General features: G+C 46.2%; 1 protein-coding gene across 15 annotated transcripts in view; it reads right to left on the reverse strand.

Moving 5' to 3' along the window:
• DST (dystonin) overlaps positions 1-24,107 on the reverse strand; it is a 513,682-nt gene that overhangs the window by 300,847 nt on the left and 188,728 nt on the right. The window contains exon 1 of one of the 15 annotated variants that reach the window (XM_070456708.1): positions 3,195-3,300. The exons of the other annotated variants lie outside the window; for them this stretch is intronic. Coding sequence (XP_070312809.1) covers positions 3,195-3,261 — 67 coding nt within the window. The 5' untranslated portion in view covers positions 3,262-3,300. Of the gene's footprint in view, positions 1-3,194; positions 3,301-24,107 lie in introns of those variants that run through there. 15 annotated transcript variants of the gene reach the window in all.

The raw sequence follows: 24,107 nt of genomic DNA on the forward strand, positions 1-24,107 counted from the left end.
ACCCCAGTGTTCATAGCAGCACTGTTTACAACAGCCAAGACATGGAAGCAACCTAAAGCGTCCATTGATAGATGAATGGATAAAGAGGTGGTATGTGTGGTGTGTGTGTTGTGTGTGTGTGTGTCTGTGTGTATGCACATATACAAGTGTGAATGATGTTCAACGCTTGATTTAGATATTATGAGTATGTCCACTGACAACTAAATGCTACCAGAACAGTGGAAACCAAATGAACTTTTTCGTCAACTCAACACATTCACAACGCTGCATCAGCTTCTCAGGCACGCAGCGCAGTGACTCAGGGTTTAAACTATACTTCGATAAAAAGTAAATTAGAAGAAACCCTGATCTCATAATTTCAGATTAAAAGAGGCCTAGTTAGAACCCAAGTGTTGCGATTCTCCCAGAACTGCTCCCACTACCCCGAAATCCTGCCGCCTTTCCAAGGGGAGTGCTGAGCACCCCCAAACACAGGTGCTGCTGGGAGCCGAGGCTGTGGACTTCAGACGAGCGCAAACGAGGGCACCTGCTCACCACCGTCGAGGGCTCCTATCACACCTCAGCAATGCTGCTCTGACCTCCAATAAAGAAAACGCTGTGGGCTGGGGGAGTACTACCTAGGCAACATCCATATGAACACCATCCAGTTAAAAATCTAGGACTCTACTGCTAAATTACTCTTGAGAGTCCCTTGGACTGCAAGGAGATCCAACCAGTCCATCCTGAAGGAGATCAGTCCTGGGTGTTCGTTGGAAGGACTGATGCTGAAGCTGAAACTCCAATACTTTGGTCACCTCACGAAAAGAGTTGCCTCATTTGAAAAGACCCTGATGCTGGGAGGGATTGGGGGCAGGAGGAGAAGGGGACGACAGAGGATGAGATGGCTGGATGGCATCACCGACTCGATGGGCATGAGTTTGAGTAAACTCCAGGAGGTGGTGATGGACAGGGAGGCCTGGCTTGCTGCAATTCATGGGGTGGCAAAGGGTCGGACACGACTGAGTGACTGAACTGAACTGAACTGAATGTTAAATCGTCAAGGCAAAAACCTAAGGTGTACTATTCATTCGAGATCCTTACAATCTGGACTTCCCTGATGGCCCTGTGCTCCAGAGCCCATGCGCCACCACCAGAGAAGCCACCACAATGGGAAGGCCACGCGCCAGAATGAAGAGGGCCCCCGCCCGCCGCAGCTAGAGAAACCCCATGCACAGCAATGAAGACCCAGTGCAGTCAAAGGTAACGCTTTTTTAAAGAAACTACATTTAAAAAATCCTTACAATTCAAGAACAGACAGCTTCCATATCAAGCTACAAAAACGTAAGATGAAAGCATTCCTATACCTATCTACCAAATTTTTATTATTTACTGAATCATCACATAATAATATGAGGGCTTCCCTGGTAGCTCAGTCAGTAAAGAATCTGCCTGAAATGCAGGAGACCCAAGTTCGATCCCTGGATCAGGAAGATCCCCTGGAGGAGGGCATGGGAACTCACTCCAGTAATTTTGTCTAGAGAATTCCATGGACAGAGGAGCCTGGCGGGCAACAGTCCACGGGGCCGCAGGAGTCAGACATGACTTAGCGACTAAACCACCATGATAATATGAACTCTAACAAATTTACTCTGTCCCATTAAATTTAACATGTGTATCATATAAACTCCTATTAGTACATAATGATTAATATATTTATTTTTTAAAAAAGAATGTATATATATATACATGTAACTGAATCACTCCGCTGTAGAGCAGAAATTAACATATTATATATCAATTACAGTTCAAAAAAAATAAATTTAAAAATAAAAATATATGTCTTGGGTTATGGAAAGCCATACACATTAATATGTTAATTGCATAATGTACAATGAAAAATTAGAAGCAATCTAATTATATATTTAATGATTACTAAATTCTGATTTTTCCTTTTAAATATATATATATTTATTTATTTTCTCAATTAATAAAAACCAGTCCTATATTTTAAGGAACATGAAGAACAGAACACAAGTTCTTAAAAACTACTCATGTATTGGTTAATTTCTTAGCCACGTGACAGATTAAGAAAGCTGATTACATCAAATGATCAAATGAGAGACTTACATAATACAACCATATAGAGGTTTTTTTGATCACTGACGTTTTGTTGTGGTTGATAGCTCAAAAGCAGTATTGAAAATGTAAGGTGGGTGTTAAGACATTTAGCAGGTCGATACTGAGGTAGTATGTGGGGATTATGGCCCACAGCTAAAGTACCGGCTAAGGCACAAAGACTAACCTGAACTAAATAACACATGATTCGTAGATTCTGATACTGTTTTCTAACAATAATAATCTAACCTTTTAAGTCATGATAAACCTAGACAAGCCCCCTTCAAGTACACCAAAAGAGTGTCTTTTACCCTCAGAGGCTCCCAGGATGCTATGGTAATGAGCAAAGAGCTAATGTGGAATCAGGGGCTCAACTTTCTTCTAGAAAGCAACTTACAACCTGAGAACAACTGAAGTCTGGGCAGACAGTGATCTACCACTTTCCACACACATTATTTCAAGAGGGAGTATTCAAGATGACACCATCTAATTTTCCAATTATAAGTTTCATAATGGCTCTTTCTTTCACTTCAGCGAGGGAGGTCTAACGCTGAGGTTTATATTTAGGGTGACGTTGCTAAGGCAACACAAAGGAAAAAACTCTTTTGAGTTATTAACTGATTCTGCTTACAAACTACTTTTCTGAATGGAGCTTTAAAACATTCCTCTGTTGGAAAAGCACTCCATTTAGAGAATATGTTTTAAATGAAAACATACATTTATGATCACCTGGTAAAGTACAATGTGGCTGACATTCCACAATGACAAAGAAGGCAAACAACAGCAGAGTTTGAAAAAACAAAAAGTATAAAAAAGAGTACCGATTATCACAACTTACACTGGTCTTCGGTAAAATCCAATCAAAGCTAAACCACTTCATATCACCCATAAAATAACTATAGGATTATCTCAATGCATGCGCTAGGTCCAACAAGGGGGAAGTCCTGTCCAGGGAGCCGCAGGAGTGGTCAGGAAGCCCGCCCAGACTCTGGAAGGAGCCCCGCAGCCTACAACAGCCCCGCCGTGGGACCCACCGGGTCCTGCATGCCCCCCGCCCCCGACCCTGCGGCGCGGAGGCCGGCGGACAGGTGGCTACTGACCCATGCAGCACATCAGCGCCACCAGCCTCGAGCTCCAGTCCCCATCGTCCCCCAGGACCTGGCCCATCCTTCCGCGGGAAATCTGTCCGGCAGCTCCCTAAGCTTTCCGTACCAGCACTCATGTGTCAGAGTTCTGGCAAGTTTCTGGACAGGAGGGCAAACACTGACTAGACACTCCCACTCACAAGCAGTCAACTCCCCCTTTTAAACAAACATGAGCAAAGCCCGCCTCCGCCACTATTTTGCTGGGACGCAGACAACTCTTACTAAAAGGAAACGAAATCATCTCTTTCTCCTTTGACCCTTAGAGCTGTTCAAATGAAGTCCCTTGAAAAGAAAGTTGTGCATGCCTAACTTTTTTTTGCAGCCGGGCAAACCAATCAGATGTTAGATTTCACTCCTGCACCAGCTCATCACATTCCCTCCTCTAACACCCCAGGCAGGATTCCCCCGGGATTAAAAAAAAAAAAAAAAGAAAAACAACCAGCTCAACTAGTTTAACTCATCTCTCACATGCACACCATGAAGGTGATTTATATAGGAAGCTGAGCTTTATAGGCTGGACACACGTCCTTCAGGAGAAATACCACTGTCAGGTATTTCTTTCTGTACATTCACACATTTCCACGTGAATCTCACCATGATTCTTGGAGCTGGATGGCACATTCACATTTTAATGATGTCACAAACAAGGTTGGGGAGATTAAGAAACTAGCCTGAGATTTCACAGCCTAAGTGGAACCTGAAATCTGATGCCAAAACCCACTTCTTTCCTGTGTCATCAAATGACAGAAGCCCCAATCTAATAATGCAGGAAAAACAAGGAGTCTCCAATTTAAAAGGACTTCACTTTCAAGCATGAAGAAAAATGTCAAGAAATGAGGACCTTTGTTCTAAAGAAACACCAGACCAACTGCCCTCAGCACAACTCTGTTTGTCTGAGACATTAGACAAACACACCTGCTCCAATAGAAACTGTGCAAACAGTAATTCCACAAACAACAAACATCTGACAACAGGGAACCTGCCTCTTTGACCAGGCCAAGGGGAAAGACAAAGCCAGACGAACAGTGGCTTTGAATGTGCTGTGAGATGTTCAAGTAGGATTGCTAAGTCTACTACAAATAGACTGTGACAAAATTGTATCAACTTCTACAAAAGTGTGAAGTATCCTTCACTTTCTCTTCCATTCCAATTGTCTTGTTTCAGAGCCCCAGACTCCACTACCACAAAGTCTCAGCCTATCTACTTTCTTGAAAGAGTGTGATAACGCTAGCAAACACTCGGAGTGCCTGCTATGTGCCAGGTACTATTTTTACCTACAGACATGTAACACACATAGACTGCCAGGCATGCGAACAAAATCCGTCATGGGATCATGCCACCCACTCACAGCAGGATCTGAAGCACTTAGAGCTTAAACATTTGCCCAGGATCACACAGTCACCAAGGGCAGAGGGTGGGGAGAAGATGCAGTGTGCAAAAGCATATTCAGTATTATTTCATACTCAGAAAACAAAATACCAGCTTTTAAAAAATAAACTAACAAAAAGGAAAAGGCGAGAGGCTTGGCCAGATCTTCAGTGGTGGGGATACATCAAAGATGGAATTCACCTTCTGCAGATCAGTGATTCTAGAGGGTGGAGGAAGGATACTCAGGAGGGCTTCCCAGGGGGTCACAATGGAATTTAGGACAAGGATGAGATCTCTGCATTTACTAATAATGGTCAGGTGTGAATTTTGGAATACTAGGAGCCACCTGGCAAAAGGCTCTATCCAAAGAGAGAGAGAGAAGGGAGAGATAGATGGAAGGGGATCAGTGGGAGTAAAAGACAAGATGAAGTGTGGAGTCTGTGAGAGGGAAGACGGGAGGCAGAGGAAAGGGGGTCTAGGGAATTTCCCTGCTCCTGCCAGGAAGCACCTCTGTGATACAACACAGAGAAAGCAGTGGCGGGAAGCTGTAAGATTTCTTTTCTTACAGAAGAAGGAAAACTGGCTGGAAGAAACAGCTGGGATTAGTGAGACCGGGATTAGAAGAAACAGCTGGGATTGGTGAGACGACCAGCTCCTGAGACTGACAGGCTGTGAGCAGGAAGCTCAGGAGGGCAGGGTGGGAGTCAGACCCGATGCCACGGCCCCTACAAGCCCCCACCCGCTGTGAGCTTCACCCCCATCGCTCGGGCCCTGGGCCTCATCCCAGTAACAGCAGCCCAGCCCACCTGTCAGGACCTTCACCCACAACTGGGACTGAGGATTGCAGGCGCAATCCCATTTTGGTTGAAAACTCTTCCCCAATAACAGAAGCATCATGATGTCCCCATGAGCACAGCTGACATCCAATTTCCAGCTGGTCCATCGGTCTGCGTGCCCCGCCTCTGTGGGACCACAGATGAGGAGGAAGAAACTGGATGTCTCGGAGCCCTAGCCAAGCCTTCCCCCAACCCACTTGGTTAAAAGCAAGATTCTTTTCAGGACAATTCCACCAAAATCATGCCACTGATCATTAGAAATAATAAGACTGCAAAATATCCTAGGACTCCATGGATGAAAGTAGACCAGTGTTATTTCCCAGTAACTCCTCAGCTTAGTCACGACTGCAAAGTCCCACTGACTCTAAACCTGGTCCCCCACCGAGGAGCCTGGTCCAGCTCTGGGGTCCTTACTTCCAGTTACAGCACATCTCGTGCTCTGCATGATGCACACAGTTTAACACTTTAGGGGAGAGAGGTTCTCTTTTCTTCATTCTTAAGTTCAATTCTTCTTCACTTAAACAGAATTCTTCCTCTTCTACAAGAAATGACAGCATCAAAACTCTAGGGCTCTCCTTTTATCATTACTGCTTTCATCCGTTTAAATTCCTAATGCCAATGATTTTTCTGAGTGTTTTCTAAAGCTATTATTTGTTAAGATCTGAATCAAAAAGAAATTGACATTATTTTCTATCACAGTTCCTCCTTGGTCAGAGCATGATCTACAGTTTATTGCTAGATCTAAGTATGGTTAAAAGTCACACTTCAAAAGGAGTTAATGGCACATCTAAATGATCATCTTCACAGAGAAGCTCTTTACTCTTTCAGAAACCCTTAAACTTTCTTCCAAGGAAATGAAGACAGCTTCATCTCAGACACACAGGATAATAAAATCTTCAGATGTATCCTCCCTGACAGTATGAGAGCAAACTACAGAAAACCAGAAAGGAGAATGAGAAAAATTAAAACAAACCATTTAGAAGAAAGTATTAAAAATTACGTTTTAAAATAGCTGGGTAGGAAGAGAGTTTCAAAACTAGTTACACCCCCCCAAAAAATGAACATATCAATGGCTGACCAATCTGATGAAGCCCTGATACAACAGATGCTATAAATGAAGTTTAAAAAATGACAAAGAAAATATATGCTATATATATAATACACACCAAGAATATCCAAAGTAGATGAAAAATCCCATTAATAATCAGTAAGATAAAAAGACAGTCCCTCCCGAACTACAAATGATGTCAGCACACAATTCAGAGGAGGAATGAAAAAGATTCAGGGAAAGGCTGCCCCAGCTTCCAATCAAGAAACATACAGGAAGCAAAAGATTTCACACCAGCATAAATTTTATAAGAATGACAGTAACTAGAGCAGAGTCAGACAGCTCCATATGTGCAATAGCAAAAAAAAATTATGAGGGCAATTTGTCAGGATCCAACAAATGAAAATGGATACAACTTTCTGCATGAACAATTCTACCTGTAGTAAATCTAAAGAAATACTTGTATATATAGGATCAGCATACAAAGATGTTTACTGCAGCAAAATACATGAGACCACTTAAATGTCAGTCAGTAGGAGACTAGATGAATGAATTATACCTAATCCACCTTCTAGAATACCAACAAGGGAAAATGTGTACAGCATGACATAAAAAGACTGCAAGATATACAGTTAAGTGGGAAAAATGTGAAATTATATATATATATAGAGAGAGAATATACACCAAACTGAGAAAGAGCCATTTCATCAAAGGGGCTGAAACTAGAAGGGGGGGGGGGGGGGGGGGGTGTGCTGGTAAATTTCACTTTTCATTTTGCATATTTCTAGATGGAGTGTTTCTTTTACAAGAAAGATGTAGGATGTAGGACTATTAACAACTGTGAGGAAAAAAACTGTTTCAAGTTTTTTATTTATTTATGTATCGAATACCCTGCAAGAGAAGTCGGCTGGGAGGAGGGGGAGGAGGGGGGAGGATGGAGAGGGGGGAGGGAAGGGGGGGGATGGAGAGGGGGGAGGGGGAGGGGGGAGGCTGGGACGGAGGAGAGCCGAGGCCGGAGGAGAAGGGCGGAGCAGCTGGCGACGCCTCCTCCGAGGGCGGCGCCCAGCCTGGGATAGCAGTGATGAGTCTTTAGAGACCCTGAAAGGAGAACCAGTAACAGAAAATATTCAGCGATCGCCCCCTAAGTGTAATCGCCACGGAACAAAACGCAGTCTGGTTCAGCGCAGGCTGTCAGGAATCCAGCGGCAGGGCCGGGCTGGGCCGGGGGCAATGTGCTCAGCAGGCTGAGGCGGAACAGGAGCCGCACGAAGCCCCCAGACGCCCTCCCGCGCCGCCCGCCGTCAGCCTCCGCCGCGAGCTCGCGGTCAGAGCGGCAGCTGCGCATCCGGGACAGGATCCACGGGGTCGGCGGCTGGAAACCAAACGGCACTGATGGGTTCTGCTCGGAAGAAGGCTCTACTGGTACCTGTTCTCAGGACCGGCCAAGAACTGAATACACAACTCCCAGCATCTGCTTTTAATCTACCTTCTCCACCTGAGCCTCCTAAAAACACAGGCACAGGAGAACACCAATAACCTTCCCGGTGCAGCTACACTGCTGGAAGGTACGTGACCGCTGCTGTTCTGAGTCACCACGTAGGACAGTAAGTCCGCACAGGTCTCTATCTGTGTTACACTCGCTTCCCAAGGCTGTGGAATTACAGGGTGACTCACGTGTGCTTTCTCTCCTGTAAGAGCTGGGCTAGACCCAGAGGGAGTCAGCAGCGGGCTAAGAAGATGGAGATCACCAAAAACAAGCCCCCCAGCCACTGGGAAAACGTCAACCGAGGCTTATTTCACAGAGACTGCCTCCTGCCCAGGGCTTTTATTTCAGGGTAGTTTATGGCTTGTGGGGGCAGCTGTCTTAGTTACAGAATCAGGAAGCATGCCCATGGACTTCAGGAGCCACAAATCAGGTGATTCAACCCACACCCCATCACCACCACCATCACCACCCCATCACTACTATCACCACCCCATTACTCCCACCCCATCACTATCACCACCCCCATCACACCGCCATCACCACCACACTCACTACCATCCCACCCCACCCCCCACACTGTCCCCACCACAATCCATCATGCCACCACAGCCACCAACTGCCACTCCCACCATCACCCCAACACTACCACCACCCCACCACCCCCACCATGATAATCACCCCCACCACCCCCACCAACTATCACCCCCACCCCATCACTATCACCACCCCCATCACCACCCCCATCACCCCCAGCATAATAATCACCCCCATGACAACCCCCAACTACCACCCCCACCATCACCCCCACCCCATCACTATACCACCCCCATCACCCCCACCCCCATCACTACTATCACCACCCCCATCACCCCCACCGTAACCACCACACCCTCCCACAGGCCACCCCAGGATTGCTGATGACCAAGAGAGGCGGGCAGATGACTAAGCATCTGGGAGCCAGGAGAGCTCCACACCCCCACCCCCCGGGCTTATGTCACCTTGTACGGAGAAAATCTTCAAACCTGCGTTAGCCAGGGCTGCATTCTCCCAACCAGAGCTCACCCAGAACACCCCAGATAACAAGGAAGGAAGTAAAACAGCTTTGACTGAAGTCAGAGGAGCAAAGAGCTTCTCCCCAGGTTATCCAACAGAACATCACCTTGGGTTGACCATTCCAAGCCTCCACATCCTACAGAACTCTTGCCTTGTCAACCAGCTTTTTTTCCTTGAAAACCAGAGGCGAGTTTTGAAAAAGTGCTTCCTCAGAGACGCTTCCCAGACTTTCTAAAGACTCTATGCACCTTTATTATATACTATTAGAAGAGCAGTTCCAAACGTTCCAATCCCATGACCCCTCCCCACCCGTCTTTATAAGAAAACAGCATGTCTATCCTGGCCCCCCAAAAGAAGAACGTCAAAGCACACTTATTGATGACACATTACATAACGGAAGTCAGGGCTCAAAGAACAAAGAAGAGAACCTGAAGGATCATGTGCCAGTGGTAGCAGATGCCCACGTAGACGGCAGCCCACCAGTGATTGCAGCCATGAAATTAAAAAACGCTTACTCCTTGGAAGGAAAGTTATGATCAACCTAGACAGCATATTAAAAAGCAGAGACATTACTTTGTCAACAAAGGTCCATCTAGTCAAGGCTATGGTTTTTCCAGTAGTCATGTATGGATGTGAGAGATGGACTATAAAGAAAGCTGAGCACCAAAAGAATTGATGCTTTTGAACTGGTGCTGGAGAAGACTCTTGAGAGTCCCTTGGACTGAAAGGAGATCCAACCAGTCCATCCTAAAGGAAATCAGTCCTGGGTGTTCATTGGAAGGACTGATGCTGAAGCTGACACTCCAATACTTTGGCCATCTGATGCGAAGAGCTGATTTATTGGAAAAGACCCTGATGCTGGGAAAGATTGAGGGCAGGAGGAGAAGGGGATGACAGAGGATGAGATGACTGGATGGCATCACAGACTTAATGGACATGGGTTTGGGTGGACTCTGGGAGTTGGTGATGGACAGGGAGGCCTGGTGTGCTGCAGTTCAAGGGGTTGCAAAGAGTCGGACACGACTGAGTGACTGAACTGAACTGAACTGACTGGATTAGTAGAGAGAATCTGGGACCAACCACAGAAGATGACCTCAGCTCCCATACTCTCGACCCTGAGGCCACACTGCCTCTGGAATACAGCTACAGAAAATCCAAAACCCAGACTGAGATTTATACAAGGAAACAGTCATCTCAACATTAAATATACCTGAAACCAACACGACATCGTGAATCAACTCTACTTCAATAAAAAAAAATGAAAGGACTTCTCTGGCAGTCCAGTGGTTAGGACTCAGAGCTTTCCCTGCAGCACCTAGGTTCAATTCTTGGTCCCAACAAGTCATCCAATGCAGTTAAAAAATAATTTTTTTAAAAAAGAACCCATTCTTTCTTCTATGCATGCTCCCCTGTTTATTGTATGTGGCTCTAAAAATTTCTGGCCATATAATTTTTAGATAATTACAACTTCTTTGCCTCATATTGTATAACAATAAAAGATTATCAATAAAAAAAAAACACTAAATATAAACCTTGCCTGGTACTTAAAATTTATGAAGCTCTTATTACCTATTGACAGGAAAATGTGAAATAATTTCAATATCCAAGGACAGAAAAGTGAGCAACTCAGTTCCAGCATGGGAACAAAATGATCATGCTTTCATTAAACAGTGCACAGTTTCCAGGGTATGAAAATGCCAGTTACAGCATCAGTATTTTCTTCCCATTTTTCCTCAAGGAATGTATTTTTTACAGTTGGAAGGAAAAGTTGTATAGCAGGCATTCTTGTGGGAGTTTTGTTTTGAGAACCCCTCAATTTGTACAAAAATGTCTTACGCCTTCCATTCCTGACTGCTCCTGGTGTCATCATAAACACGGATGGCTGGGAGTGAAACGCCAGACTCAGGCAAACATTTAAAGTTTGCCTTTAAATGGGGAATTTTTCCCAGGAGACAAGCTTCTGGCTCCCCTAGAGTGCAGGGCACCACATGTGGCTCATTAGCCAAAACTCAACTGAGTGTTCAGCATCTCTGCCTGGCTGCTGAAATGGAATTTGTAAACTCAGATTTATTCCAGCAGTGAAGTACTTTCACAGCCCTAAGGTCAGAGGTGTGAGTCAGAGGCCTGCTCCAGCCCAAAACTATTCCAAAACCAAGGGGGAGACGGTTAGAGAAATGATGCTGGTTTAAACTGTAGGCATCACCTGACATCTAGAGACTAAAAAATTCAAAGCAAACCACTAAAAATATACAAACTCAGTCTTCACTTTTCTTGTAGGCAAATCTCTGTAACTAAATTCATAAAGGCTTGATCTGCATCTTCTATGAAGCTTAGATTTCCGGGCACCTAAAGACATGAAGCTGAAACTCCAATACTTTGGCCACCTCATGCAAAGAGTTGACTCATTGGAAAAGACCCTAGTGCTGGGAGGGATTGGGGGCAGGAGGAGAAGGGGATGACAGAGGATGAGATGGCTGGGTGGCATCACTGACTCGATGGACATGAGTTTGAGTAAACTCCAAGAGTTTGTGACGGACAGGGAGGCCTGGCGTGCTTCGATTCATGGGGTCACAAAGAGTCGGACACGACTGAGCTGAACTGAACTGAAAGACCATGTTAAACATCCTCCTGGGCCCCCACTATTCCAAACAAACTCTTTTTTTCCTAATGGACCAGATTTTTTCAGAAGGTAGTATTTCTTGCATTCAACAGTATCTTGAGAACCCACTATAGAGGGACAAAATCTGCCAACCCAAAAGGCCTCTCTGGCTTCTGGATTCTTTCCAGCTGAAAACAATCAATGCCCAAAAGACTCAGGAAGAAACTTTGACCTTCCCCCCAGCTGACTGAAGAGTTTAGACAGAAGGCTTGTACCCAGAACACAGCTATCTCTAGTTATCTGCAAGGAATACGGCTACGTGTGGTCAGGGAACAGGGCCAGGGGCAGAGTCCACCCCGCGTCCCACTGCATCTGCCTGGCCCAGCAAACATTTACTCACCAAACCTTTGTTTTTCCCTCTTCTTGTGAACTCCCGCTCCTGCCTTTCAAGTCCCAAACCCCCACCTCCATATCCTCGTTTGTCTTCAGCTGAAGATTTAAGGGACCCATGAATACATGTTATTAAACTTTTGTTTAATTTTCTCCTGTTAACCTGTTTCCTATCAATTTAATTCTTGGACCAGGCAGAACCTAGAAAGATAGAGAAATATTTCTTCCTCCCCAATATCACAAAGTGCTAGGCATGGATGCCTACAAACGTTATGTCCCATACCTGCTTCCGTCCGGCAGGAAAAGAGACTGGAAGCCAGAACTAGCAAAACTGCATGACAAATGCCATGAATTATGCAAAAGAACCTTAGCCTTATTTTACTTTTTAAACAAAATAAATACTAAGTGTTCAGCTAAGAGAGTTTCAGAAACTCTTTGCCAGGATGCCTGGCACCCAAAACAAGACAGAAAATATTTTCCACACTTTTGTGCCCCTTGCAGTCCACCCCACACCCCTCCCAAAGGCAACGTGATTTTGATTGTTATAGTTTTACAGGTTCTGAAATTTCACATAAATAGAATCAATTTGAGTCTAGCTTCTTTCACTCAGGCTAACATTTTTTTTTTTAATGATCAATGCTCAGCTTGTAAAACCTATTTCTTTATTTGGCTGCCAAGCCTCAGCGGTCACCCGGCAGCCCTGCTGTGTCCCGGGATCTTCACGGTGACACAGGGACTATGCAGTTGCAGCGTGGACGGAGCTGCTCTGCGGTGCAAGCTCAGCTTCCAGACCAAGGACTGAACCGCAGCCCGCGCCCTGCAGGGCAGACTCTTAACCACGAGGCCACCCAGAAGTCCCCAGCCTCACATTGTGGGGGGCTTTTTTTTTTCCTTCATCTTTTGGCTGTGCTGGGCCTCCACCGCTGCCCACGGCTCCTCTCCAGCTGGGCTGAGCGGAAGGTACTCCGCATTTGCGGAGCTGGGCCTTTCACGCGGCTTCTCCTACTGCGGAGCATGGGCTCCAGGGCACCGCCAGCCTCACGTTTTTCAGATTAGTCCGTGTCGCTGCCGTGTACTCGTGATCTGTTCCCTATGATGACGGAGCGGTGTTTCACTGTGTGGATGCCCCGGTTTACTCCGTCACTCACCTGTGGACGGATGCTGGCATTTTCCAACAGTGTCACAGCCATCTGCACTACTGCAAACAAGGCTGAGTTTCATCTGTTTTGCTTCATCTCTTTGATTTATATTTGTCTGAGTTTTTAATATATGGGGCACGGAGATGCAGAGTATAACTGGTTCGCAAAAAAGACAGATCGCAGAAAAGGCAAAATATTGAGAACCAAGGGTGCGATGTCAGACATGGATCAAGTACAGATGCGTGCAGAAGCGAGGCCGTAAAGACAGGCAACCTACGGAGCCGAGGCCCGAAGGACGGTGAGCATGACTGCAGGTTCCTCCCAGCTTCAGCAAGGTGGTTGCCAAGCACACCTGTTCTGGAGGCAGAAAGACCTGGCCTCACACGCCCTCTCTTGCTAATAACCCTGTGTGTGCACGCTCAGTCACCCAGTCATGTCTCTGCAACACCATGAACCGTAGCCCACCAGGCTCCTCTGTCCACGGGATTTCCCAGGCAAGAGTACTGGAGTGGCGTGCCATTTCCTTCTCCAAGGGATCTTCCCAATGCAGGGACTAAACCCATGTCTCCTGCATTGGCAGGTGGATTCTTTACCAGTGGGCCACCTGATGTGTCCATAGGATGCAGCAAGTTAATAATACCCCCTAAAATTATTTTCTTCATCTGTAAAATGGAGAAAATACCACCCATTTCAAAGACTTGAAGAACAACTGGAAATATATCATGAAAGCCACGCAAACAGAAGAATGCTTAGCAAAAAACAGGAACCCCTCTTGGTGCCGGGATCAATTTAAATGCAGTTGTTTCAAACAGGGCCTGGAGTCAACATACCACCATCACCAAGCACCCTGCAGGGCCTCTGCAAACCTCTGCAGCTTCAGAAGCTGTAGATCTACCTCTAATAGTGAATTTTTGAACCCATTTTTGAAGCAAGTTAACCAGTTTTCCCTGGAGAAGATTTTTAGGGAGATAACAAGAAGAGTAACCGCAAGTGGACAGCATGAGGTTTGGAGCAGCCAGAGAACCTGAATCGTGGGCACAGACTCCCGCTGCCATGGAAACAAGACTGATGACCCAGCTCCAGGCGCAGTGCAACCCGCAGCACTCACACGCCCACCGCTGCAAAATGCGGCCTGCAACAAAGACCATAGTAACGCTTCTGAGAACAGAACCTTCTATCTATGTGAACCTTTTCAGAAATCCACTTCTATTGATGATGAAATTTATAAACAACAACAACTTCCTGTGCCTTTTCTCAACAGGGATGAAAAATAAATGCAAGTATTAGATGGTGATATATACCCTCCAAGGGACCTCTGGTGGACATACTGTAACTTCATATAAAGTAAACCTTTTTAAAGGAAATTCATTAATTCAACAGAAGAAATACAAAGCTTATTTTCTAGAGGCTGACCTTTTTTAAAGTATAAGCAAAATATACTGACTTTCACAGTAAAGGCAGATTTTTGTCTGACTTCATACAATTTTTTCATTTTTTTTTAATTGATAGCTTTTTTGAGGTATTGCTGATGAACTGGATTATTCAAGTTACAGGTATACAACATAGTGATTCACAATTTTTAAAGGTTATATTCCATTTATCGTTACTGTAAAGTGCTGGCAACATTCACTGGGCTGTACCATATCTCCTGGTTGCTTACCTGCCTCATACACAATAGTTGGTAGCTCTTCATATCTTACCCCATCTTGTCCTTCCCCACTTCTATAGCTATACAATTTTGTAATTCTATTCTTCAGATGGGGTCTGCGTGACTCATTCTTTCTGGGGTCTGTCACTCTGCTGAGAGATCCAGACTTAATTTATTTTAGCAGGTCATCCAGTACAGGCCTTAAGTGTATATGTGCTCAACTGACTCTGAACATGGACCCTCTCTCTTTTATCCTCTCCCGAGCCTCATGAATATTCACTAGCTAAATATATGTGAAATCTGAGATAGCTTAATTATAATAACTGAGGATACAGCCCTTGAGAAGACCCAAGAGCTATATAAACATGGCCACCAAAATTGAAATGTCACATATATTAGGTCTGGAGTTCCACAAACCAACTGTCAAAAAATACTTCTGAGCCATAAATATTTTAGTGATAGATGAAATGACTTCATAGTTCTAAGATAAATTTGTTAAATCTAAAAATACTTCTCAGTCAAAACTGTATGTGGGAAAGGTATTTAAATTAAGACATATGTTTTTGATTTTACAAGTCCTGAATAATTTAAGCTAGTTACAAGTTATTTAGAATCTGGGTTCTTTTCAGAATCTGAAAGGATCAGATAGGAAATAGGATTATAAAGTACACATGATGAGATCAGACTTTTTAGTTCACTAATTTCTGGTAACACTAACCAATGCCTATTTTTTTCAGCTACCAAGTGTGCCCAAGAACTATAGAAAATATCCCCAAAAGCATTAAATATGCAAGTGCGAAGGAGAGGCTAACTGGAGCTTTTGCAACAGGGAAAGTGCAGGGTGTGATATGAGTGTGAAAAACACAGCTCTTGACATCAAGGCACTTCGTGTCTAAGGAGGCAATAAACCAAACCTGGACACAGAATGGGAAGCCTATTGACCAATAAGTAGGCAGGAGGAGCAGGGGACGACAGAGGATGAGATGGCTTGATGGCATCACTGTCTCGATGGACATGAGTTTGGGTAAACTCTGGGAGTTGGTGATGGACAGGGAAGCCTGGCGTGCTGCAGTCCATGGGGTCACAAAGAGTGGGACACGACTGAGTGACTGAACTGAACTGAACTGACTGACTGTAAGTAGAGGGGAATCAGACGAAGGAGGCCGGCGTCATCCCGAGCATCTGTGAAGACCCGTGGGCCCCGGGGCAGACGGCCTCCTGGGCAGAAGGACCACAGCAGAAGCTGCCGGGGTGGAGCAGACGGGTGGTGGGAACGAGCATGAGTGGGGCCACCTGCACCCCAGACGTCCCAGCATGTGGCTTTCCCACTTTATACACACCCCATCTTTGTGAGGTAGGTACGGACTCACAGTTAAAGACGGAATCACTGAGACCCCAACAGTGGTTTATCCAACCCCACCTGGCCAGTCATCGGCTTTACCCATCTCTGGATCACCAAACCCCATATTCTGCTAAAACTACCAGGAAAGAGGCTGACTGAGACTGAAAAATTTAAGAACAATGAAATTTTAGTAAGTGCTGGAAACGGTATGGAGAAAAGAGAATCCTCTTCCACTGCTGGTGGGAATGTGAAGCGGCGCAACTGCTATGGGAAACTGTGCAGAGGGTCCTTTAAACACTAAAAACAGAACTACCACGTGATCCAGCAACCCCACTCCTGGGCATACACCACACGAAACTGTAACTCAGAAAGATACACGCACACCTCGGTTCACAGCAGTACTCTTTACAATAGCCAAGGCACAGAAACACCCTAAATGTCCTTCAACAGCTGGATGCATGAAGAGGATGTGGCATAAAAACAGAAACACAAGGTAATACTACTCGGCCATGAAAAAAGAATAATATAATGCCACTGGCAGCAACATGGATGCACCTAGAGACTATCATACTAAGTGAAATAATCAGAAAGAGAAAAACAATCACAAAATGGTATCATATATGTGTGGAATGTAAGACAAATGAACACAGCTATAAAACAGAAGACATAAAGAGCAGCCTTGAGGTTGCCAAAGGGGCGGGGAGGGGGAAGGCCTGGGGTTTGATTTGCACTTTTTCCTTGTTTTTTTTTGGTTTTTTTTTTTTTTGGGGGGGGGGGGGGCAGGGTCTTGCCAAGCAGCTTTGAGATCTCAGTTCCCTAACCAGGGGCTGAACTGGGGGCCAAGCAGCAAGAGTGCCGAGTCCTGATCACTGCATTGCCAGGGAAGCGGGGGTTACATACAGGATGGATGAGCGGCAAGGACTGTTGTGTTGCACAGGGAACTAGGTTCAACATCCTGTGACAGGCCATAATGGAAAAGAATGTGAAAAAGAGCATATATATGTATACATGTACCGAGCCACTTGGCTATACAACAGAAATTAACGCAACACTGGAGATCAACTACACTCCAACAAAAACTTTTTTAAAGAGGAACACTGAAATTTTCACACACCATAAAATCAAGTGTCATAAAATAGTATTTTGAAAAGTATTCATCAGTTCTCCTTTGCCTCTAGACACAAAGAGATCATCACCCTAAAAAAAAAATCACAGAAATGTTATCACAAGATGGAGAGTCATTTCAGCTGATACACTGGGACTGTTCAGCAGAACCATGTAACTCTGCTAGCCAGGCTACTATCGAGAGAGAAATTTACAAATTGCTTTATTCCTTTCCCTCGTCAGGAGTTCATGGAATGCTCCTCTAGGGAAGAAAACACACCCTTTCAGCCTGACATCAAAGCCACAGGACCAGCTATGGGAGCGCGGTATAGGCTTCGGACAGGCAGACTGTGGGAGAGGAAGGAGCCAGGGGCTGGACCAAGGGTCAGAGGATGCCCCTGCCCAGGCCGCGACGACGGGAGACGTGAGCAGTGGCGTGGAGGCAGAAGGTGGCTCCGGGCCTCCCCTCCTGTTACTGTGGTCCTTCCCGGCAGCCTGAGAGCGGCAGGACCTGAGAGCCTGGCCGCGCCTGGCCAGAGGTCCCCCGGGGCTCTGAACGAGGCGGCGGGGCAGGTCACCTAGGCAGACCTAGTGGCTGCAGCCCTGCAGGGCAGTCAAGGAAGGGAAGGACACGGCCTGAGCCCCGAGTCCACGTGACTGACTTGGAATCAGCAGCCGCCAGGGCCACTGAGTGGAGTGAGCACGCGGCGGGACCAGCACCTCCCCCCGAGGGGCGCCGTCTCGGAAGCCGGCTCCATCCCCCAGATGCCGGAGGCAGGGCGGGGCGGGCAGCGGCCGGACCGGGACACGCGGGACCACAGAGGCTTTCACACGGCCGCGAACACTACTCCTGGGAACAGGCACAACTGTGCACATTTCCTCCACCAGTCAGAGGCTGGGGCTCACCGAAGACACCGGAGCAGCTGGAACCGAAACAAACCACTTCCATCCTGTTTTATGTTCTTTTCCATCATGTTTCATCAAACAACGCCGAATACAGCTGTGTGAGCTACACAGTAGGGCCTTGTTTATCCATCCTACATGTCACAGCTTCCGTCTGCCAACCCCAAACTCCCGGTCCAGCCCTCCCCACCCACCCGTCCTCCTTGGCAATCACCAGCCTGCTCTCTGTGTCCAAGTTCTGATTCTGTCTCACAGGTAAGTCCATCTGTGTCCAATTTCAGATTCCACATATAAGAGATATAGGGTCTTTGTCTTCCTCTTTCTGAGTTACTTCACTTAGCATGACACCCTCCAGTTGCATCCATGTTGCTGCAAGTGGCATTATTTCCATCTTCTAGTGTGTGTGTGTCTGTGTGTGTGTGTCTGTGTGTGTCTGTGTGTGTGTGTGTGTGTGTGTGTCTGTGTGTGTGTACATGTACACATCTTCCTTAGCCACTCATCTGTCAATGGACATTTAGTTGTTTCTACATCCTGGGTATTGTGAACAGTGCTGGTATGAACACAGGGGTACATGGATCCTTCTGAATTACAGTTTTGTCCAGATATACGCTCGGGGTGAGACCGCTGGGTCATATAGTAGCTCTGTTTTTGGTTTTCTGAGGAACCTCCATACTGTTTTCCAGTGGCTGCACCGACTCCCATTCCCACCAACTGCGTCAGAGGCTTTCCTTTCAAAAGAAAATATTTTCTTTGCATTTCCAAGTTTAATTGTAAATCAAATCTTTCCACCCTACTACACAGGCAGAAAAGTCGCTTTTTACAAGAACCACAATGAGTCATGCTATTTTCTCAAGAGAAGTCCTAAGAGAAAAATTCTGCAGCCACTGTACGTGGTCTGGGGAAGAATCAATGTCTCACAACTACTTCAGTCTTGAGCCAGAAATGGCTAAAATACACCTTCAGACTGTTTCTACTCTAAAACAAAGGGGGAAAATCCTTCTAGGGAGCAAAATAGGAAAGAAAGGAGAGTCTACTTTCAGAAAAGCAGACCCTCAAACAATGCAACTCTGAAGCACCGCAAGACAGTGACAGGCAGGGCTGCTAGGATTGCTCTTTCTCAGCAAAGGCTTTGGGGGTCGACCTAAGACAGCGGCTATCTGTACACAGCCGTGAGCAGTCAGTCAGTAAACGTCAGACGTCCCTACAAACCCAAGGGTTTATAAGGACTGGGAGGGGAGGAAGGCTGACAGCCTCATGTGAACACAACTGTCAATCAGCAAAATGTTTTCTGATCGGTTTCCCCGTTGCAACCTATCAGGTAGGAAGATTAGACTGTCCTTCCCAAATTGACAGCGTGTAGCAGAGCCCGCTGGTGATTCTCTTCCTTTGTAACAGAAACTCTGATTCTGATGAGTCTCATTGTTGCTTGGGAGAAAAAAACCACAGTTTCTAGCCTTGCTTCGCAGGTATGGCCAAATGATGGTGTTCTGGCCAATAAAATGAAAGCAAAAGTGTGCTGTGGCAACTTCTAGGAATTTTCTATGAAAGATGCCTGGTTCCCCTGTATCCCTTCTTCCCTCTTTCTTCCTTTCTCTTGGCTGACCTGATGGATAAAGTTCAAGCAACATCCTGAACCACAAGGCAGCTCCCTAAGTCTGGGCTGTTGACAGTGGTGGTGTTTCTAGTATTGGTGTGGAGCCAGCCTGGGTTCCACATAAGAGAGAAGTAAACGACATTCCTTTTAAGGCCCTCTTATTTTGTTTGCATTTGCAATATAGCATTATTATTGGCTGATTCTAATCCTACCCAACATTCAGTTTTCCAGCAAATCTGCTACTGAGAACTCTTTGAAATGGAAAATCTCCTAGGAAAGAAATAGACACCATTTTCAAAGTGCAAAGCAAAGAATTCAGTATCTAAGTGAAATAAGTCAGAAAGAGAAAGACAAGCCCTATATGATATCACTTATACGTGGAACCTAAAAGAAGACACAAAGAGCCTATCTCCGAAACAGACACCCGACAGGAGAACCGAACGGGGGCTGGGGGATGGTATGTGGATGGACTCAGGGTATGGGGTTAACAGATGCAAAGGATTACATAAGGAATGGACAAAACCTTGGTCCTACTGCAGAGAACAGGAACTACATTCAATATCTTGTGATAAACCATAAACTGGATCACTTTCCTGTTCAGCAGAAATAAATATTGTAAACCAACTATACTTCAACTAAAATTCAGTATAATCAAGCCGACACAACTCTCCACGCACCCCTACCCCCAGAGAAAAGGCTCCCTTGACTTTCAGCTGGGGGCAGGGTCACCAGCAGCGAGTTTACCCTCCCGGCATCCCTGAGCTCCACGTGGCATGTTCGGCCAAGTTCTCGCCCCCGACGTCAGCAGCAGTGACTGTGCTGCTTCTGGGGCGGGCCTTCAGGAGGAGGCCGGCGTCTTTCTGTCCATCCCTGGTCCAGACGGCTGGGAGCAGCTGTGGTGGGCAAACAGGTCAGAACCACAAGACGGTGAGAACCTCTGAAAGGAGGCAAGAAGACGGCAAAGGTCCCCGTCCGCGTCCCTGGGGCTGGGTGACAACCACTCCAGCACAGAGTTGCCACCTTTACAGTGACTAGGACGACTTTGTGGTCTACACTGCATTTTATACTATCAACGACGGGCGTGTCTTCTTCATCCACGAGAGTCTATGAACATCAGCAACTCCCAGCGGACTACAATCCCTCCATCACCGTGCCGCCCCTTCTGGTCTGGTGCACTGAGGGCTTCCGAGCCCGGACGATAAGGACGCCGACAGCCCAGAACCTGCAGCCTGAAAACAGAGTTCCAGACGCGAACGCGACTGGGACCCCCCTATCGCAGCTACCTTCCCCCGAGACCTCACCGAGACCAAGGGAAGCGGCCACTCCCCGCCTCCCCGTCAGCTGTGCACACGAGCAGAGCAAACCCCACGAACCCAACAGCCTCACAGAATTGTATCACACCGGATACACCCTTCTTCATTTTTAAACGATTAATGGACAACAGAACTTTTACCTCCTCAAACCCACACAAAGCAAAGCACGTAAAAAGAGCACTGGTTTCTTCATGCTTCCGCAAAACAAGAAAGCAAACTCTGAGAGCATGTAGTTTCACAGGACGCTGGAAGTCTGATCGTCTCAGAACACATTCAGGGGGAGTCCCTGGTAGCCCAGCAGTCAGAATCAGCCTTCCAGCGTGGGCACGGGGCTGCGAGCTCATGAAGAACTCGGACCCCGCGGCAGGGCCGCTCAGCCTCTGCCCCGAGACAGAGCCCGCGCGCCACAACCAGCCTCAATGCAGCCCAAGAGAAATTAAGTGCAGAAAAAAATAAAAATTCAAAACCACACGTGACTGAAATATTTCCCTAGAGAAGAAAACTTTAAAATCAAAATCTATGAATGCAGAATTCACAAAACAAGGGTGTCGGAAATGGAGTTAAAATCAGGTTCCACAACCTACCGGCTGTGTGACCTGGGGAAATGACTTTACTGTCCCTGAGCCCTGATTCACTCGGGTCTGCAAGATGGAGCCAAGCGCCAACAGAGACAAGAGCGAACCGCACCCGACCTGCAACCGCCGGCCCCTCTTCAACTCATGGATCAATTCACGGACCACCTGGTCACTGGAATGACCAGACACACTGCCCGAACTCATCACTTCCTTCCCAGATCGCAAGAGCTCACTGCGCTTCCAAAACGCTACATCCAACTGTGCTTGGATTTTAACAAATGGAGAATATAGGCAATGCTTAGTCAAATAGAAAATCGCAGGTTCTCTTTGACCGAGGGGCACTAGAATCAGACCATCTGGGGAGCTGCTGCAGACGGAAGGCACACAGTGTATAGTGTACACTGTACATATTGTGTATGTACACACCACATACAGGGTATACACTGTGTATAGTGGACGCTGTACATACTGTGCATGTACACACCGTGTATAGTGTGTGCACTGTGTATAGTGTACACACCGCATACAGTGTACACTGTACATACCGTAAATGTACACACCATGTACAGTGTATGCACTGTGTATAGTGTACATACCGCATACAGTGTACACTGTACATATCGTATATGTACACACCGCGTATAGTATATGCACTGTGTACAGTGTACGCACCATGTATAATGTAGACTGTACATACTGTGTATGTACACACTGCATATAGTGTATACACTGTGTGTAGTGTACACACTCCCAAGAAAAAGCCACACACGGCATCCTCTCCACCGCCTTCCTCTGTCCACCACGGCCAGGCCACCACTATGTCACCGCAGACGGGCATGGTCCTCAAGGGGCCCAGGTGCCTTCTGCTGGACAGACCAGAGACAGCAAGGCGGGCGGCTAGGACCAGCATGCCTCTCCCATGATGTTGGGACTCATCCTCTCCCAGGCGACCACCTACACACAGCAACTGGGATGGGAATGGCTCACTGAGTGACTAACACTTCTGCTACTGAGGGGGGATAAATTGGGAGTCTGGGATTAACATATACACATTACCATATATAAAGTAAGACAACCAGTAAGGACCTACTGAATGAATAGCACAGGGACTCTGCTCACCTAAACTGAAAAACAATTTGAAAAAGAATGGACACTCGTATACGTATAACTGCATCACTGTGCTATACACTTGAAACTAACAAAACACTGTAAATCAACTCGAGTCCAATATAAAATAAAAACTAAAAAAAATTTTTAATTAAATTAAAAAAAATTTAAGAGTTGTGTTTGTGGTCTGTGAAACATCATTTAAAGGAGCTTTATTACATAATTTAAAGGATATCTCACCTGCAAGATGACTATGCATTTAGCTACCCATGAAAAACCTTTTTTTAAAGAACCTTTTACTACAGAAAAATCTAAAAAAAAAATACTGGGAAGAGTAAAATGAGCTGCTACATATGGATGCATATACATATCATTACCAGCGTCACCAATTATCAGTAGGGTTAATAAGTCAGTGGTTAAGCACCCCGCTTGCCATGCAGGGGACACAGCTTTGATCCCTGCTCCGGGAACTAAGATCCCACAAGCCGCGGAGCAACTGAGCCCGAGCCGCAGCGAGCGAATCCACGCGCCGCCCCGCACGACCCAAGGAAGATCCCACGTGCCGCCCCGCATGACCCAAGGAAGATCCCATGTGCCGCAAGTAAGACCCGGCACAGCCAGATGAATTAGTCAACGAGAAACAGGAGGGGGCGGGAGGTTCAAAGAGGAGGGGGCACATGTATACTTACGGCTGATTCACCCTATTGTATGGCAGAAACACCAATACAACACTGTAAAGCAATTATCCTCCAATTAAAAACAAATTTTTAAAAAAATTATCAACACACAGACGCCCCTGGTCCATAAAATCCCACCCAGTCTTTCTCCCAGAAATTGTGTCAATAAATCTCAGAAAGCATGCTACTTCATCCAGAAACCATTCAGCACGTGTCTCTAACAGTAAGGATTTCCTTAATATCATGAAATAGTGTTCGGATTCCGCAGACCACGGGTAAGCGTCTTTTCGGCTCCTCCCCCGTGAGCCAACGCCCTGCAGTGTGGGTACCTCCCTCAGCCACGGGGTCCCTCCCCGGCCTCTCTCCATCTTCACTTCCTTGCAATTTATCTGCTGAAGTAACGGGATCCTTTGTGCCGGGGTCTCCCAAAGGTGACCTCTGAGGACTGCATTCCCACAGCGTCATTCAGAATATCCCCAGTGTTTCCAGGAAACTGGCAGCTGGATGAAGTCCACTGGTGAGATTTAAGCACATAAAGCCTGATCGTCTCTTTAAGTCAGCAGCCTAGACTGCATCACACCTTGGAACTCAGTCTCCACTGAAGCGAAATTATCTCTATAAAAAGAATCTTCCTTTCCTTAAATATGTTTTCCCTGAGGTATAGGCACAGTTCATACAAGTAAATG

This window comes from Odocoileus virginianus, chromosome 27 (genome assembly GCF_023699985.2).
Source record: "Odocoileus virginianus isolate 20LAN1187 ecotype Illinois chromosome 27, Ovbor_1.2, whole genome shotgun sequence".
Classification (NCBI taxonomy): Eukaryota; Metazoa; Chordata; class Mammalia; order Artiodactyla; family Cervidae; genus Odocoileus; species Odocoileus virginianus.